Source organism: Festucalex cinctus, chromosome 12 (assembly GCF_051991245.1).
Source record: "Festucalex cinctus isolate MCC-2025b chromosome 12, RoL_Fcin_1.0, whole genome shotgun sequence".
NCBI classification, from domain to species: domain Eukaryota; kingdom Metazoa; phylum Chordata; class Actinopteri; order Syngnathiformes; family Syngnathidae; genus Festucalex; species Festucalex cinctus.
Window position 1 is genome coordinate 18,022,115 of NC_135422.1, and position 16,200 is coordinate 18,038,314.

The following is a 16,200-nucleotide window of genomic DNA, read 5'->3' on the forward strand; positions in this document are numbered from 1 at the left end:
TTTTCCTAGTGAAGTCGTTGAATAGTTACGGAGTCAGTAGGTTAGTCAGTCATCGACGACAGCATTCTGTCAAAGCAAGATGTGTCAATCATTCAGTTTGTCATCACAAAGGTCATTTTAGTGTCTCTAGTACGTTTCCCTGCGTGCCAGCCACCATTGTGGTGTGATTTGGTCAAATCAAAGTGATGGTAGTCATGTTTGCGTACGATGAGAGCCCCAAATAATCCCTCTTGATCCCTGAGGTGAAGTGTTTTCTTCTGTTTCTCCTCTCGGGTGCAGATTAAGCGACATGGAAACCTTCCCAGCGTGTGGCCTTTTGTGCTCCGTCGTCTGTGCTCCAGCATCGCCAATTAGCCGTCTGAACGACTCCATCCTCGCGCGTCTTAACCCGGCGCATGCGGCTGATGTGTCTCGGGTTGCCCGCGGGAGGCCCGAGACCAGTTTTACGTCCGCCCCAGTTCACTTTATTAGGTACACCTGCGCCAGATACCGCCGCTGGGAGACTATTGAATTAGCTCCTTAGAGATGACTTTTCACTTGTTTGCAATTCATCTTCTCTTTTGTTACATTTTCAATCAAGGAAAATGACACGTTAGGCCATTAACGACGTGATTACTTTAGAGTTAGCGTGTTCTCCATGCTCATTGCGAGTATTTTCATTCGGAGTTTCTGTTTCGTCCCATTCTGTAAACGGCTTAAAGTGTGCATTGGCGACTGGGACTGACTGTCCTTTTTTTATTTTCTCCACTTCCCTCCAGCAATGAAATACGCCATATAGAAATACTGTACTCATTTTGAATAAACCCAGGGCATGTTTTTTTTGTTTTTTTTTATACACATCAGTAATCATGCCCAAAGGTGTACTGTACAGGACTGTCTCAGAAATTTTGAATATTGTGATAAAGTCCATTATTTTCTGTAATGCAATTAAATAAGCAAAAATGCCATACATTCTGGATTCATTACAAATCAACTGAAATATTGCAAGCCTTTTATTGTTTTAATATTGCTGATTATGGCTTACAGCTTATGAAAATTCAAATATCCTATCTCAAAATATTAGAATATTTTACTCAGACCAAGTAAAAAAAAAAAGCCATAATCAGCAATATTAAAACAATAAAAGGCTTGCAATATTTCAATTGATTTGTAATGAATCCAGAATGTAAGGCATTTATGCTTATTTAATTGCATTACAGAAAATAATAGACTTTATCACAATACTCTAATTTTCTGAGACAGTCCTGTACATAATAAATTAACTTATTGATTTCGTTTGGTGTAAAAATCAACACTGACGACGATTTGACATTTAATAATTACTGAAATTTTTCATTCTGCTTCTTTCCAAATGCAGTGTCAAACAAAGTGTGCTGCCATCTAGTGGTCCTTATTGGACTTCCACCCAAAACAAACGGCAGCCAGAACAAAATAGTTGCAAACAGTACCAAAAAATTTAACAAGTGGAGGGAGGATTATTGTCTGTCAATACATCAATTTATTATCTAAAATTGTCTTTAAAGGTGTAATGTGGTGTCATCAAATCAAATCAAATCAAGAAGCCAGACAAAGCAGATCATTTCATTCCATAAAATATATTTCTGAATATGTCAATTCCAATTTACAATAAAAAACAACAGTCAAAGAGCAAAAGCATGTAGAAAAATTAAATATATAACCATTCTTCTATTAAATAATAATAGGCTGTCATCTAGTCATGCTCGGAATGTACAAGTACAAGAATGTCTTTCGTGAGGGGGGGGACTTTTCCCGGGGAGGGGGTTTCTCAGCAGGGCCCAGGCGAGTCGTCAGTCAGACACGTCCACGTCTACGTCCGAGTCGGAGAATTCTTCCTCGTCGTCGCCGTGACCCTGAGATCCGGGACTTTTGGGCGGGGCAGCGGCGGTCAGGCCCAGCTTGGCCAGCTTGGCCTGCTGCTGCTCCAGACTCTGCTTGCGCCACTTGATGCGACGGTTCTGGAACCACACTTTCACCTGAAAACACCACAAAAGGTGGGTGGGACGCAGGAGCGTAAAGACGTCCAGCAGACACATTTGGGAGACTCTGAAGTATTCTCAATCAGGCTCCAAAGATTTTATTTTTAATGTTTTCAACGGATTTTGTTGGGTTGATTAGTGGAGCTGCGATTCCAAAGTAAACATGGTGAAGCAGCATTTTGTTGTTATGCTGCGTGCAAATGCAATAAGTTGCTATAGGAAGTCTGCATCATTTGAAATTGCCTTTCTGGAAAAAATTAAATTAAAAAAATAAAAATATATATAAATATTATATATATATAAATATAATAAAATAAAAAAAATAAAATAAAATTGCCTTTCTGGAAACTGATTTTTTTTCCCCCCACTTCCATCGTTGTTTTAAATGATTTCTCATGCAACCGCTCATTGAAATTCACATTAAGAAGTTTTCTGCTTGATATCAAAGACACTAATATCTAAGACACAATTCGGCGTTCTGTCTTTATATGTACAAGAATAATTTTCATCCATCCATCCATCCATCCATCTTCCTCTGCTTATCCGGGGTCGGGTCGCGGGGGCAGCAGCTTCAGGAGGGAGACCCAGACTTCCCTCTCCCCAGCCACTTCAACCAGCTCCTCCGGTGGGATCCCAAGGCGTTCCCAGGCCAGCCGAGAGACATAGTCTCACCAGCGTGTCCTGGGTCGCCCCCGGGGCCTCCCACCGGTGGGACATGCCCGGAACACCTCTCCAGGGAGGCGTCCAGGAGGCATCCGAACCAGATGCCCGAGCCACCTCAGCTGGCTCCTCTCAACGCGGAGGACCAGCGGCTCGACTCTGAGTCCCTCCCGGATGACCGAGCTTCTCACCCTATCTCTAAGGGAGAGCCCGGACACCCTGCGGAGGAAACTCATTTCGGCCGCTTGTATCCGGGATCTCGTTCTTTCGGTCACGACCCACAGCTCGTGACCATAGGTGAGGGTTGGAACGTAGATCGACGCTCAGCTCTTTCTTCACCACAACGGACCGATACAGAGTCCGCATCACTGCAGACTCTGCACCGGTCCGCCTGTCGATCTCCCGCTCCATCCTACCCTCACTCGTGAACAAGACCCCAAGATACTTGTACTCCTCCACTTGGGGCAGGATCTCATCCCCGACCCGAAGACGACACTCCACCCTTTTCTGACTGAGGACCATGGTCTCGGATTTGGAGGTGCTGATCCTCATCCCAACCGCTTCACACTCGGCTGCGAACCGCCCCAGTGAGAGTTGGAGATCACGGCTTGATGAAGCCAACAGCACCACATCATCTGCAAAGAGCAGAGATGCAATGCTGAGGCCACCAAACCGGAACCCCTCAACGCCTCGGCTGCGCCTAGAAATTCTGTCCATAAAAGTTATGAACAGAATCGGTGACAAAGGGCAACCTTGGCGGAGTCCAACCCTCACCGGAAACGAATCCGACTTACTGCCGGCAATGCGGACCAAACTCTGGCAACGGTCGTACAGGGACCGAACAGCCCGTATCAGGAGGCCCGGTACCCCGTACTCCCGAAGTACCCCCCACAGGACTCCCCGAGGGACACGGTCGAACGCCTTCTCCAAATCCACAAAACACATGTGGACTGGTTGAGCGAACTCCCATGCACCCTCAAGGATCCTGCTGAGGGTGTAGAGCTGAGAAGAATAATTTTGAGTCATAAAAAAAGCTGTTATGCAGGAAACCTCTCACTGAAAGTCACATTATGAAAAGTTTTTCCACTTAATGTCAAAGACACTAATATCAAAGACACGATTGGCGTTCTGTCTTTATATGTACAAGAATAATTTAGAGTCATAAAAAAATACTGTTATGCAGGAAACCACTCACTGAAAGTCACGTTATGAAGTTTTTCCACTTAATGTCAAAGACACATCCTTCAAAGACTCTTTTAAAATATTCTCAACATGTAAAAGAAAAATAATTTAGAGTGTTTGGATTTGCAATTTATCATGTAAATACCCGCTGAACGTGTCTTGACTTGACTTTTTTTCTGTTACACATCATCAAAGACACAAAATATTTTGAATGCCTTAAAAGTGATTGGAATGTTAATATGTAAATAAAATATGTCAGGAAAAAAATGTTTTTGGGTGCTGGAAATTGCAGCTTACAATGACTACTCAAAGTCACATTATTAGAATTTTTCCTATTTAACATCAAAGACCCCTGGAAGAGGGAAATAAACTTAATGTTTTTTCTCATATTCTTACAATGCTACAAATGGTAATTTATCATGTAATAACTACTCACTAGGTATAATAGTGTTTTATCAAAGACAACTCTCTTAATACAAATGAATAAATATTATATTTTCTTCTAATTTCAATTTTGCATGCTACTAAAAGCTTTTTGATTGTTTTCCACTTCCACAATATCAAAGACACTGTCGCTGTTTTGACTTGTAATATGTAAAACAATTTCCAAATTTTTACAGCAGAATTTTTGATATGCTTTCAATTGATTTAAATGGAAAGTTGTTACATCATCACTTGCACTGAAAGTGACTTGATTTGACTTTTTACTCCTCTTAAATGCATCCTTAATGCATATTTGAACCATACCTTCATTTTAATATCAATTCGGAATGTATTTTCTTTATTTTGTCACTATCTATTCATATTTTTACTTCTATTTTTTGCTATAAGTGCAAAAAGAGTCATACTTGTTACATATCTCAGCAAAAATTGTGGTTTAAGTAAGACGCTTGAAACTGCAATTTACGCCCTATAAATACGCTGCTTGAAAAGTGACTTTTTCCCCCCCTACTATCGCCCTCTAGTGCCACATTATTTTTTGTGTATTCGTCTCTCTTTTTCACTTGGTGTTTGGCAAAATTGCTGACCTGTGCTTCCGTGAGCTGCAGCGCGGAGGCGAGCAGGAACCTCTCGGAGCCGACCATGTACTGCTGCCGGGCGAACTCTTTCTCCAGCCGGGAGAGCTGCTCGCTGGTGAAGCTGGTGCGCATGCGCTTGGACTTGCCACCCTTGGCTTTCAACGCGTGCACTTTGGGCAACGACGCCGCTGCGAAACAGCCACAAAAAAAGAAGAAAAGTCAGTCGAGGTGAGATGGAAAGTTACTCGAAAGTGACTTGAAAGTGAATTTGAATACCTTGCGCGTAAAAGGCACCGCGGCACGACGCCGGGTAGGCGAACGGCGGGCAGCAGTAGACGGCGGCGTAGCCGGGCGCCTGCAGCACGTCGTACGGGCACGGCGCGTAGGTCACCCCGCTGCCGAGGGGCAGTGCCGCCGGGTAGGGCAGCGAGCGTCGCTCGTCCGGCTTCTTGGCTAGCAGCGCGTCGATGGTGAACGACTTCCCGCCGGAAGGCTTGGAAGAAGATGCCGGTTGCGCCTGCGCGTAATGACGCACGGCGAACGCTCCGGTGGCGGCTCTGCTGCTCGGAATCTGCATCGTTGCAAACGAAGGAGAAGAAGAAGGAAGTTGTGAGGCGACCGCTGGGTCCTGAACCCCTCTTCATTTATACCCGGCCGGACACGGAGGTGTCAACAGTCCCCCCCACCACCACGCCCCCCATGGCCGGGCTTTTGTCTTCCCAAGCAGAAGATGAGAGGAGCCGGCCAGCATCCCGACAACGTATCCAATTAATCGGTGGACTAGTACAAGCTGGGATTGTCAAACATCCTCAAGCCTTTGAGAGGGGAAGGGGGGGCTTTTGAAGACGAGGAGGTTGGGGGTCGTTGACTCCCAGCCAGCCTACAAATTCCTGCATGGCTCTTGAGTCCAAACGTAATCACGACTGCTGGGAAAGCCTTGATGTTGCCAAATGATCTGATTAGAGCAAATCATCTGATTGAACTCGCATATTGCCGGGGCAGCTCCGGATCGGCGTGACCGATTGAGGCACCCCCCCCCCCCCCCCCCCCTCCATTCCCTCTTTCGCCGTTTAATGATTCGCCGATCGAGCTATGAAATGGTGCACAAACACACAATTACGGCCTTGACTGAAAACAATGTCGGGGTGGCCAAGGCAAAAGTGTGACGTTTTGCAGCCGGGGTGTCACACCCCGAAATGGGCCTTTAATGGGGGCGTCAAATTTGTCGACTGGGATGTTTTTATGTTTTTGTTTTGTTTTGTTTTGTTTTCTAACGTCCATCATCTGACAATGTTGCAACCTGAGTACACATCAGTGTTGTTTTTAAAAATGGTATCGAATGAAATTTTGTTGCTGCGAGTTTATTTATGGGAGGAAGGGGGCGGGGGTATTTTACATTGAATGCAAGAACAGTGTGAAAGTCATTAAAGTAGCAAAACTGCATCCTGACACCTCCTCTCGCTGCCATTCAAAAAAGTATCCGTGTACTTTCTGCATCTCTAACTTTAATGCACATGATTATTTAGCTCTATTGTAATATTTGATTCGACAGTTTTCTCATTACGTGTTACTTAAATGTAGACTACTTTCCACTCCCTTCAAATTGTCAGCTCGAGTCCAGAGAACACTTTTATTATATTAAGTTTAACAAAAATACAGCCATGTTTAAAAATATATATACAAAACTTTATTTGTATCTTCCTGTACTTTAGACACAAAGCCCTCATATTTTCTATTCCATTTCTCTTCATTTTTTTAATTACATAACATTTTTATTCAATGTAATATTGTCCTGTGTGTGTCCTGCGTTTTTATTTTTATTTATTTATTTATTTATTTTGCATCTTATGCAGTTCAGTGCTGCAGCATTTTGTTTTTTGTATATTTTTTGTTTGTTGCAGGATTTCCATTTTTTTGAATTTCTCAAAGCACAATTAATTACATTTTAATTATTACACTCCCAGTGTTTTATTCACAATAGGATTTCAATTTTATTCAAGCACTTTTAGTCATTTTTGAAAATTGATTGCCGTGCATGCAGTTTTCCACTGAAATTATTTTTTAATTCGTTTTAAAGTTTTTTTTTTTTCAAATCTGCCTTATTGTCAATTTTCTTCAAATGTTTCACCTCAAAATACCCACATATTAGTGGTTTAGTATTGCTGGATTAACTGGTGGATTTTTTTTTTTTTTTTTGTGGTTGCCCCATTGTTATTTTTTTTTAACCCTTATTCAAGTTCCATTTTTCAATTAAAAAAAAATAGATATATGCTAATTCTTATAAAAGTCTATTCTTCGTGGATTTTGTTTTCTACTCTCGTCAGGCCACTGATTTTTTCCAAATTACTATAATACATAATTTAATATTAGCGGAGTCATTTATTATTAATTATAGCACATATGTCTGTTATAATTATGCATTCAGTCACAAAATCATAATAACCTTATTTATTGATTGAATTTTTCCTTCTTATTCTGTTATTGATATTATTATTGTTATTATTATTATTATTATTATTATTATTATTATTATTAATAATAATAATAATAATAATAATAATTCAATCTCCAGTGTAATAACCTTATTTATTGATTGATTGAAATTTTATTTATTTATTTATTTTTTTTATTACCTGTTCTTATTGCTGCTGGAAATGTAAATTTCCCAGAGGGAGCCATCCCAAATGGATCAATAAAGTCAAGTCTAAGTGTTACTCACTATGCATGAAATATGTTTAGTTCTTATTCTTAACTTCAATTTTATTAATTTCCCAATTTGTCTTTATTGCCATTGATTGACTGTGTTTGATCTGCATCGACTTTCGCTCCAATTTTGGGTTTTGCCCTCATTATTTTGCTCGTTCCTTGTGTGACAGTTGAGCGCATGCGCGTCCTTTGTGCGGGGAAGTTGTTTGCAGTGAGGGGCGATGCGCTCCTAATTGCGCCTTGTGATCTCTTTGCTTTGCTTTGGTCACGGAGGTGCCGCGGGTGCGAGCGAGACGAGGCGAGGCGGCGTCACCTTTCAACTGCAGCTCTGCAAACATGGCGGCTCCTCTTTGCGCATGCGGACTCCGCTTGCTGTTTGCTATGCGCGGGTGCGAGGTGACACTCGGACGTCTAATGAAGCAGGTAAACAACACCCTTTTTTTCTCTCTCTCATGCTTCCTGAGGGACCACCCTGCAGATTTTCTTTTTCTTTTTTTCTTTTTTTTTTAATTATTAATTTGTAAAAAAAAATTCTCATGACATAAAGCAGCGGTGAGGCTCATTAATGTGGAGGATGGTCGGATGTGTATTGGAGCCAGACAGAGAATACACTCATGCGTTCATTGAGCTCGCCCCATTCAAAGTCATAGTTTGAGTGAGGGAGGGGAGCATGACGTCACTCTAATGGGCCATCGTACACAAATGAGCTTGAAAAGTCATCAGCGGCGTTTTGTATGCAAGTGCACTTAATATGTAGCACGCCTCGGTCCTTTCATGAGGGACACCCCACCCGCAAAGATGGCAATCATTCAAGAGTGGGACCCCCCCCCCCAAAAAAAAACAAAACAAAAAACACCTCAAATGGGATTTGATTTTGTTCTTTTTTTTTTTTTTTTAGAATTGCACAATTACTTAACAATCAGGGCTGGACTGGCCATCTGCCGTACAGGGCAGATGCCCTATGTGCCGGTGTCCTTTCGGGCTGATGTGGGGTTATTCAATTATTATTTTACTCCATTTTACCTCGAGAGACCAGCCCACAATTTAGAAGGAGCAGCTACGATATAGAGATCAAACTGAACCAATAAACATCAGAGGTAGAGCTGGGCCAGCGGGCCTCGAAGTTAAAATGCCAGAGCCGATTATTGATGCCAGTCCAGTCCTGCTTCCAATGAAGAAAATTGTAATAAATTATTATATTCTATTCACGCGTCTATCTATCTGTTTGTTCACTCGTGGACCACAATGAGGCGCTCTAAAGCGGCCACGCCAGCGTGAAGCCTCCGTCAAGTCAGACTTAATAATAAATTTCCCCCTTCTCAGTCTTCTGCCTTTCTTTGTATGACATGGCCATGGACAACAACAAGGCACTCTAATGTGACCATACCAATGGGCTGTAGACATAGCTAGCTAGCTAGCTGCATGTTGTAATTGTGCCAAAAACAAAAACACTGAGCGTAACCGTGTGTGGATAATGACTCGATAACTTTTTTACAGCAGGTCACACATCACCATGGACGCAACATTAAGTACACTTGCACACTCACAATACTAACATTAGACTTCCGACGTGATCATGCTCACTGCTTGTTTCTAGTATTAGGGACAGGATTGGGGTGCTGCTGAAGTAAAAAAAAAGAAGAAAAAAAAAAGTGAAGAGCATTTAGATGCGCCCGTTTCGCGTTGGCTATATGCATATGCTGCATGCTTTGCATTTGCACGTGTGGCCACAGTTAGCCATTAGCATTGACACCCGCTACTGTACGAGCCCCTTTAATTTATGGGGCCCCTCCGAGGACCCTCAGGGCCACCGCAGTAGCGCTGGGCTCATTATGAACTTAATGAGGGATTAAACTACTCACCGTGTGTATTCGGTATGTCTGACGATGGGATTTTCCATTTTGAAACACGTATTTAGCGTGCTAGCTTAGTCTGTTTTCATTTAGCATGTTAGCTTCGTGTACAGAAGAAGTGACTTTTGGCGTTACAGTAAGTCACTCGCGTGGATTTGTTTCCACAATTTGTCCGTATCAATGTTCATTTTCTCTTGTTAGCTTCAACTACAGCATCTGATTTTTTCCCTTAGGATGTTAGCTTAATCGTTATTTGTATTTAACACACAAATCTATTTTCACTTCACAGCTTTGCGTCATTCGTATCCATTTGAATTTGGCTTGTTAGCGAAACTCTGCGATATCAATTTTAAATCTGCATGTTAGCATCAGCTATTGATTCCAATGGCATGGCGAGGGAGTCGTAACCCCATTATATCATATTTTCATTCATCATGTTAGCTTTATCTGCTGAATCTATTTTATTTATTTTTTTTACTGATTTTCTTCCTCTAGTACTGTTTCATTTGTTTTCTTTAAGCATGTTATTGCCGTCTACTGTCTGTTTTACTATTGTGTATTAGCATGCTAGCTTCATATAAGGTGCCTGTTTTTTTCTTTGTCTCCTTTATAACTTGTCATTGAGGATGTTAGCTTTGGCTATACTGCATCAATTTTCCTTTTAGCATGCATGTTAGCTTTGTCCGTTGTATCCGTTTTCATTTCGCAAGTTAGTTTCATCGACTATGGATTTTCATTTGGCGCGTTAGCTTTGTTGACTGAATCTAGCTAGCTTCGTGAACATGTTAGCTTCATCTCCAGATCTGTTTTCATTAGCATTTAGCAAGTTCGTTTCATAAACGTTTGACTATTCATTTAGCATGTTAGCTTAATCAACTAAGAGCTTTGTCGACCGCATCAAATTTAATTTAGCGTCGTAAACATGTTAGCTTCATCTCCAGATCTGTTTTCATTAGCATTTAGCAAGTTCGTTTTGTAAACATTTGACTATTCATTTAGCATGTTACCTTTATCAACTAAGAGCTTTGTTGACTGTATCAACTTTAATTTAGTTACGTGAACATGTTAGCTTCATCTCCAGATCTGTTTTCATTAGCATTTAGCAAGTTCGTTTTGTAAAGTTTTGACTATTCATTTAGCATGTTAGCTTCATCAACTAAGAGCTTTGTTTACTGTATCAGCTTTAATTTAGCTTCGTGAACATGTTAGCTTCATCTCCAGCTCTGTTTTCATTAGTATTTAGCAAGTTAGTTTCGTAAACTTTTGACTATTCATCAACTAAGGGCTTTGTCGACTGTATCAATTTTAATTTAGCTTCGTGAACATGTTAGCTTCATCTCCAGATCTGTTTTCATTAGCATTTAGCAAGTTAGTTTCGTAAACTTTTGGCTATTCATTTAGCATATTAGCTTCATCAACTAAAAGCTTTGTTGACTGTATTGACTTTAATTTACCACTTTAACGTTGTTTATCTGTAGGAGCATTTTAGCTTTTAGCTTAGCATCTTCTTTTGAAAACATGGAAATTAATATTTGAGCTCAGTTAGGATAAAAATCCATCAGGTTTTTATCCTAGCATTGAACAAAAGTACTGTATATCATCTGCGACCCGGTCCCAGGTGCTGTGTGCGGAGGTTTTTTTTTGGGGGGGGGGGTCTGTGAAGTGGTGGTGTTGATGCAGACACCCCCCTCTAATGGAGGTGAGAATTGGCGGGTTGGACTTTAACACTTGACCTGTGTTTACACTTCCTGTGGGTGTCATTGTCCATAAAGTGCCTGCTCGCTTACATAGGGGCGGCGCTGCATTCAGGGACCTCGGGCCCGGGCCGGGCAGGACCCGGTATGGCCTACGGTCAACTCACTCCACGCACCGCCGCTCCATCATTTCCTCTCGATTCTTCACATTCCCTGTGTGCTTCCTCTGCACAGCAAACGCACGCGCACACGCACACGCACCAACTGCCTCTGGCACTTTATGGCAAAATAATGACAACGCTATTAGCCACATTTTATTGTTACAGCCTTATTCCAAAATTGGCTAAATATCCCTAAAAAAAATCTCCACAAAATGACACATAATTAATGAGTCAAAGCAATGTTTTAATGTTTGCAAATGTATTATTAAAGAACTATCAAATATCTCCCATACAAAAGTATTCATCCCCCATTACATGTTACAACCATATTAAAAAATTGATACAATTTTAAAATGGCCCTTTAAAATTCCTCTTAAATTACTTGTAATGCATATAAACAAGCTTTGAAAATTGTGTTAATTATTAAAATGAAACATAACAAGTATTAGCATTTGCAGCTTTATTTCAAAATGTACATTTTTTAAATCACTTAAAAGTATTCATAAAATGACATAATGACGGTGAAAGAAAGGCTTGAGATTTTTTTTGTTTGCAAATTTACTGAAACAAAAAAAAACAATTTTGAAATTACATGTAAAAAGAGTATTACTCATTACAGAATAGATGTATTACAAAATTGATTAAAATGTCAAATATTCCTTTAAATGTTTCATAAAAAAAATAAAGTTTTGTGAAATTATTTCTGTATTTGTTGTGAATATATTTAAAAAAAAAACCTCGCATATGAAATATGTGAACACGTTCACCCATCATTTCCCCCCACATTTTCTTATGCTATAGCTGTGTTGCAAAATGGATGACAAAAAAAGACAAAAATATGCATTCAGATCTGACACAAAATGCCTCATAATGAAGTGTGACATTTTGTATGCAAATTAAATTGTAAAAATCTCTCAAATGTCCCATGCGCAAAAGTATGCTAGTTCTCAAAATAGTGTAAAAATAAAACCATGTTGATTTTTTTTTTTTTTTTTTTTTTGCATTGATGTCACCATGACAGCAGCGGTTTACGATGGTGTGTACGTGTATTGTATGCATTCATGTCAATGTAAAGACCACATCAAAGCACCAAAACAAAGACTGGGGGACACTTTGCGCTTCATAATGGGCTCAATCACGAGCGCGCCCACGCACGCACACTGCACTTGATTGCATAGCAATGGAGTGAGAACTTCAAACAGGGACCACACACAGACAGGCAGACTGCAGCCCCCGCAGTGTCTGCTGACATCTGCTGGACAATGTGAGAACAGCAACCATGATCATTTTATTTTCTAACATTTTGACATTAGCATGAGCATGATACCTGTCCCTTAACACTCTATATGTATTATGTTTGACCTGTAAAAAGAATCTATGATCTTAAAATAAAATTAAAATACATATTGCTTTAAAGTGTACACTGGAGGGCGCCACAGCGCCAACATTTTAATTGCGACAGCAAACGCTTTCCACCATTTTCGTAGTCCTTTATTGAACGGATAACGTGCAGTTCGATCCCTTGCCTCCAGATGGCGGTACAGTATTCTTCTTTGCTGTCCTCACATTTGGTGGTTTGACCGCCATTTTTGTAGTTCCACGTTTGGTTAAACAGGCAGGTTGGCCTGCATATGACATCATATAAAAACAGAACCTTTCCAAGGTATGAAGGAAAGTGGCATTTATGCCGCCATTTTTGTAGCTATTTTGTTGTCTTAAATTTAGTGTAGTTTGCATAGTTTATCACATAAAACACACTTGTGTACAAGCTACCAAAAAACGTACCCACCATTTTTGTACCTCTTTTTTTTTTTGTCACATAAGTGCATAAGTGGGATAGCACCGCCATGTTTGTAGTTCTGTTTGTTAACAAATGCATGCAGTTCCACTGGTGACCTACAGGTGGCATATAGTAGCTGCAAACAAAATGATCACTGATCACTGTAGTTGTCGCATGGAAAAACCACCACCATTTTTGTAGTTCTTTTTTCTGTCGTCTCACATTTGGGTGGGATGCACTTCCAATGGTGTTCGGAAGGTCAACGTAACTTATGCCGAATTAATTCTCATTAAAAATAAATAAATACATAAATAAATATCAGTGTGTGTGCATGTGTGTGTAATCTGCTGGAATTCATTTTAATAAGGTTACCTTTGATAATCATTGAATATATTAACTTTTAATCCCTGACCTCATCTATGATTAATAACTCCCTCTGTCTGATCCCCCGCAAGCGAGACGGCTGACAGATGGGTGGCCAACCGCTCCACATACAATATTTAACACGTGCGCGTGCACGCACACACACACTCATACACACACATTAACAGTCACCAAAGGCGCACACAAGGCCAGAAGTCTTGTTAAAGTGCACAGAATATCATTTAGTTGACATCCATCGGTGACAAAGAGACACACATAGCAACAGTTACAAGTTCCAGGAAGTTGGAAATGTTTTATGGATTTTTTTTTTTCGACCACGGGCAATTTCCCACAAAACTTGGATGTTTTGAAGGACCATTTTATTTTGTTTTTTTTTTACATATCATTCCAAATCTGCAAAAAAAGAAATGTCTGCCATCTAGTGGTGATTGGTGATAATACAACTTAAAACATTTGCATAATTTTCTTTCTTTCCTTCTTTTTTATTAAATACATTTTTTTCATATTTTGATTTGTCCTGTTTTTCCAAGATTTTTCTTTCCCATTTCCCTCTGTTATTTCTAGGCTCTCCAATGCTGAACCTCTCTGATTGGAACTATTTATTCCCTCAGGTCAAGTGAGTGTAAACGTTGAGCTGACGGTGACGTCACGTTTGTCAGTTGGAGCCGAATTGCATGCATGCTTTCAGTGAGGAGTCGTGTTTGTGCTGTTACATAGATAAAGATCTCGAATTCACACCCACCTCATATTTGTGAACGTGCTGCACACGTGCACAGTCAGCATTTTGTCACCTTTGTCAGCAGAAGGACTGTTTATATGAAAAGGATTTCTCAAGGATGGAAGAACATTTCAAAGATTTTAAGTCATTTTTAAACACGTATTATTCATTTTGTATTACATTATGTATTAGCATTCACAATATATGTTTGGAACATGTTTGGTGTCATAGTGCTAGAATTGGTGGTACATTTCAAATTGTTTCATTTATATATATTGTTAAAAATATTCTAGCTTTTATTTGTCATATATTTGTAATATAATTTTACTTTTTTCAGATGTATTGTACAGATTATGTTGTTGAGAAAGTCAATGTGCACTCTGGTGTATATTTAATATTTTTTGTAGGATTTGTATATATATTGATTTACTTGTTATTCTTGTCATTTATGTGCCTTTTATTGACTTTGCTTTATAAGAAAACAAAACATACCAATATGGTTAACGAGAAAAAATTCAGCGGAAATTTTGGATGTGACTGCTGACTCTTGCAAGGTGGAAAGCCGCATTCACTGGACAGTTTGCCAAATCCTCTTGAAATCAAGTCACTTCCCGTTGAAATCAGGTCAATCCCTAGGTGCTTGATTTGTGGATTCCCCCCCTTCTCCATTCATTCCTATGGGACTTTTTGGCATTTTTTTGGGGGGGGGGGAATTGTGTCGCCATGGTAACTCGGAATTCCGACAAAAAACAATTCCCCGCCGAGTCAGATCGAGCCTCATTTGTGCTGGTATGTTTGACGGTTCGGGCCGCAATTTTTAATAAACGCCATTTTCTCTGATATAGTAATGTGTGCCTGCTATGCTTCGCAAGCGCTAGCTCCGCAACTGCTTTACTCCGCAGCAGTCACATAAATATGTACTTCAGGTTTGATTTGCTATCATAGTGTTGCAGAATGTTTTCATAAATTCTATAGCTTTTTTTTTTTTTCTCCCAGAAAATGTCACTTTTTCAAAGGATTTGAAATCATTTAAACTATGGAGATGTGCTCTTTATCTAAGTAAACCTTTTTATTATTATTACTTGCGATTTAAAATGTAGCATAAATTGTGTCAAAAATCCAGTGCTTAATTTCCACATAATTGCTCTTTTTCATTCTACATAAATGATAAAATAATTTAAATACACATTTCATCAAAGTTGGTTGTGTAGCGCTACAATCCACTGACTCCCTCTAGTGGTACATGAAAGAATTACTGAATTAAATGTAATTTTATTTTATTTTTTTTGGCGATCTTTGCAGCCATTTATCGACGGAAGCTGCGTCATACGTGTCAGGAAGTGTCACTTCACGCAACAATTTGCTCTCTTCTTCCTCCTTGCTTTTGTCCTCCAAGCTGTCCCTCTCCCGTGCCCATCTGCCGCCTCCTCCTCCTCCTCCTTCCAGGAGCAGATGTTTGCGTCTTCCTCGCCCTCAGCCTGGAGGTGCGTCGGAGTGGGTGTGTGTGTGGTCTTGGGTCAGTTAGAAGTCTGACTGGAGAGTCCGCATTGACGCTTTGGTGGTGGTGGTGGTGGTGGTGGGGACAAAGAAGGAGAACAATAGTCAGGGTGGGGGTCTATGTGACCGACCGTCTCCATGTATGGCGGCGCGGGGGGGCGTTTCACCACACATTCTTCACCTTCGTGCATCAGCTGTTGTCACGGCAACAGCTTCCCAATGTGTCATTTGAGGGAGTTTGTTCAAATAAACCTCCAGTTGGCGCTTACAACGCTGCTGACTTTTGTTGTTGCCTTTTTTGTTTACATTCATGTCGTACATCTACATATATTTTTCCACAAACAGTTGCTATTTACATCCGCTTCATAAATTTGTGAATGAATGCATTTCTAAGTGGAAAGGAGGTGGTGGTAAGTGACAGGCGTGTCAAAGGTGCGAAAGGTGAAGTGCACATTCAGCCCAGCGTTTTGCATTGCTCTTATCTTTCCACAACAACCGCGTGTGTTAGCGACATTTACTTCGACACGAGTTCAAAACAGGTCATTAGCA

The 16,200-nt window shown here is 40.4% G+C and overlaps 1 protein-coding gene across 1 annotated transcript; it reads right to left on the reverse strand.

Annotated features, from left to right (window-relative positions):
* Positions 1-1,783: 1,783 nt before the first annotated feature.
* On the reverse strand, positions 1,784-5,459 carry noto (notochord homeobox). Its single transcript, XM_077539732.1, has 3 exons — positions 5,135-5,459; positions 4,868-5,046; positions 1,784-1,994 (listed from the first exon to the last, which is right to left on the reverse strand). The coding sequence occupies exons 1-3, from the start codon at positions 5,433-5,435 to the stop codon at positions 1,809-1,811; spliced, it is 666 nt and encodes a 221-aa protein (XP_077395858.1). The 5' UTR covers positions 5,436-5,459; the 3' UTR covers positions 1,784-1,808.
* Between the last annotated feature and the right edge of the window lie 10,741 nt (positions 5,460-16,200).

Bases quoted from the DNA above. Each gene is read 5' to 3' on its own strand.
- noto (XM_077539732.1), bottom strand. From the start codon at position 5,435: ATGCAGATTCCGAGCAGCAGAGCCGCCACCGGAGCGTTCGCCGTGCGT. The intron at 5,047-5,134 runs GTATTCAAATTC...GCTGTTTCGCAG, and splicing joins CGGTGCCTTTTACGCGCAAG to CGGCGTCGTTGCCCAAAGTG. The intron at 1,995-4,867 runs GTCAGCAATTTT...TGGTGTTTTCAG, and splicing joins TGCAGCTCACGGAAGCACAG to GTGAAAGTGTGGTTCCAGAA.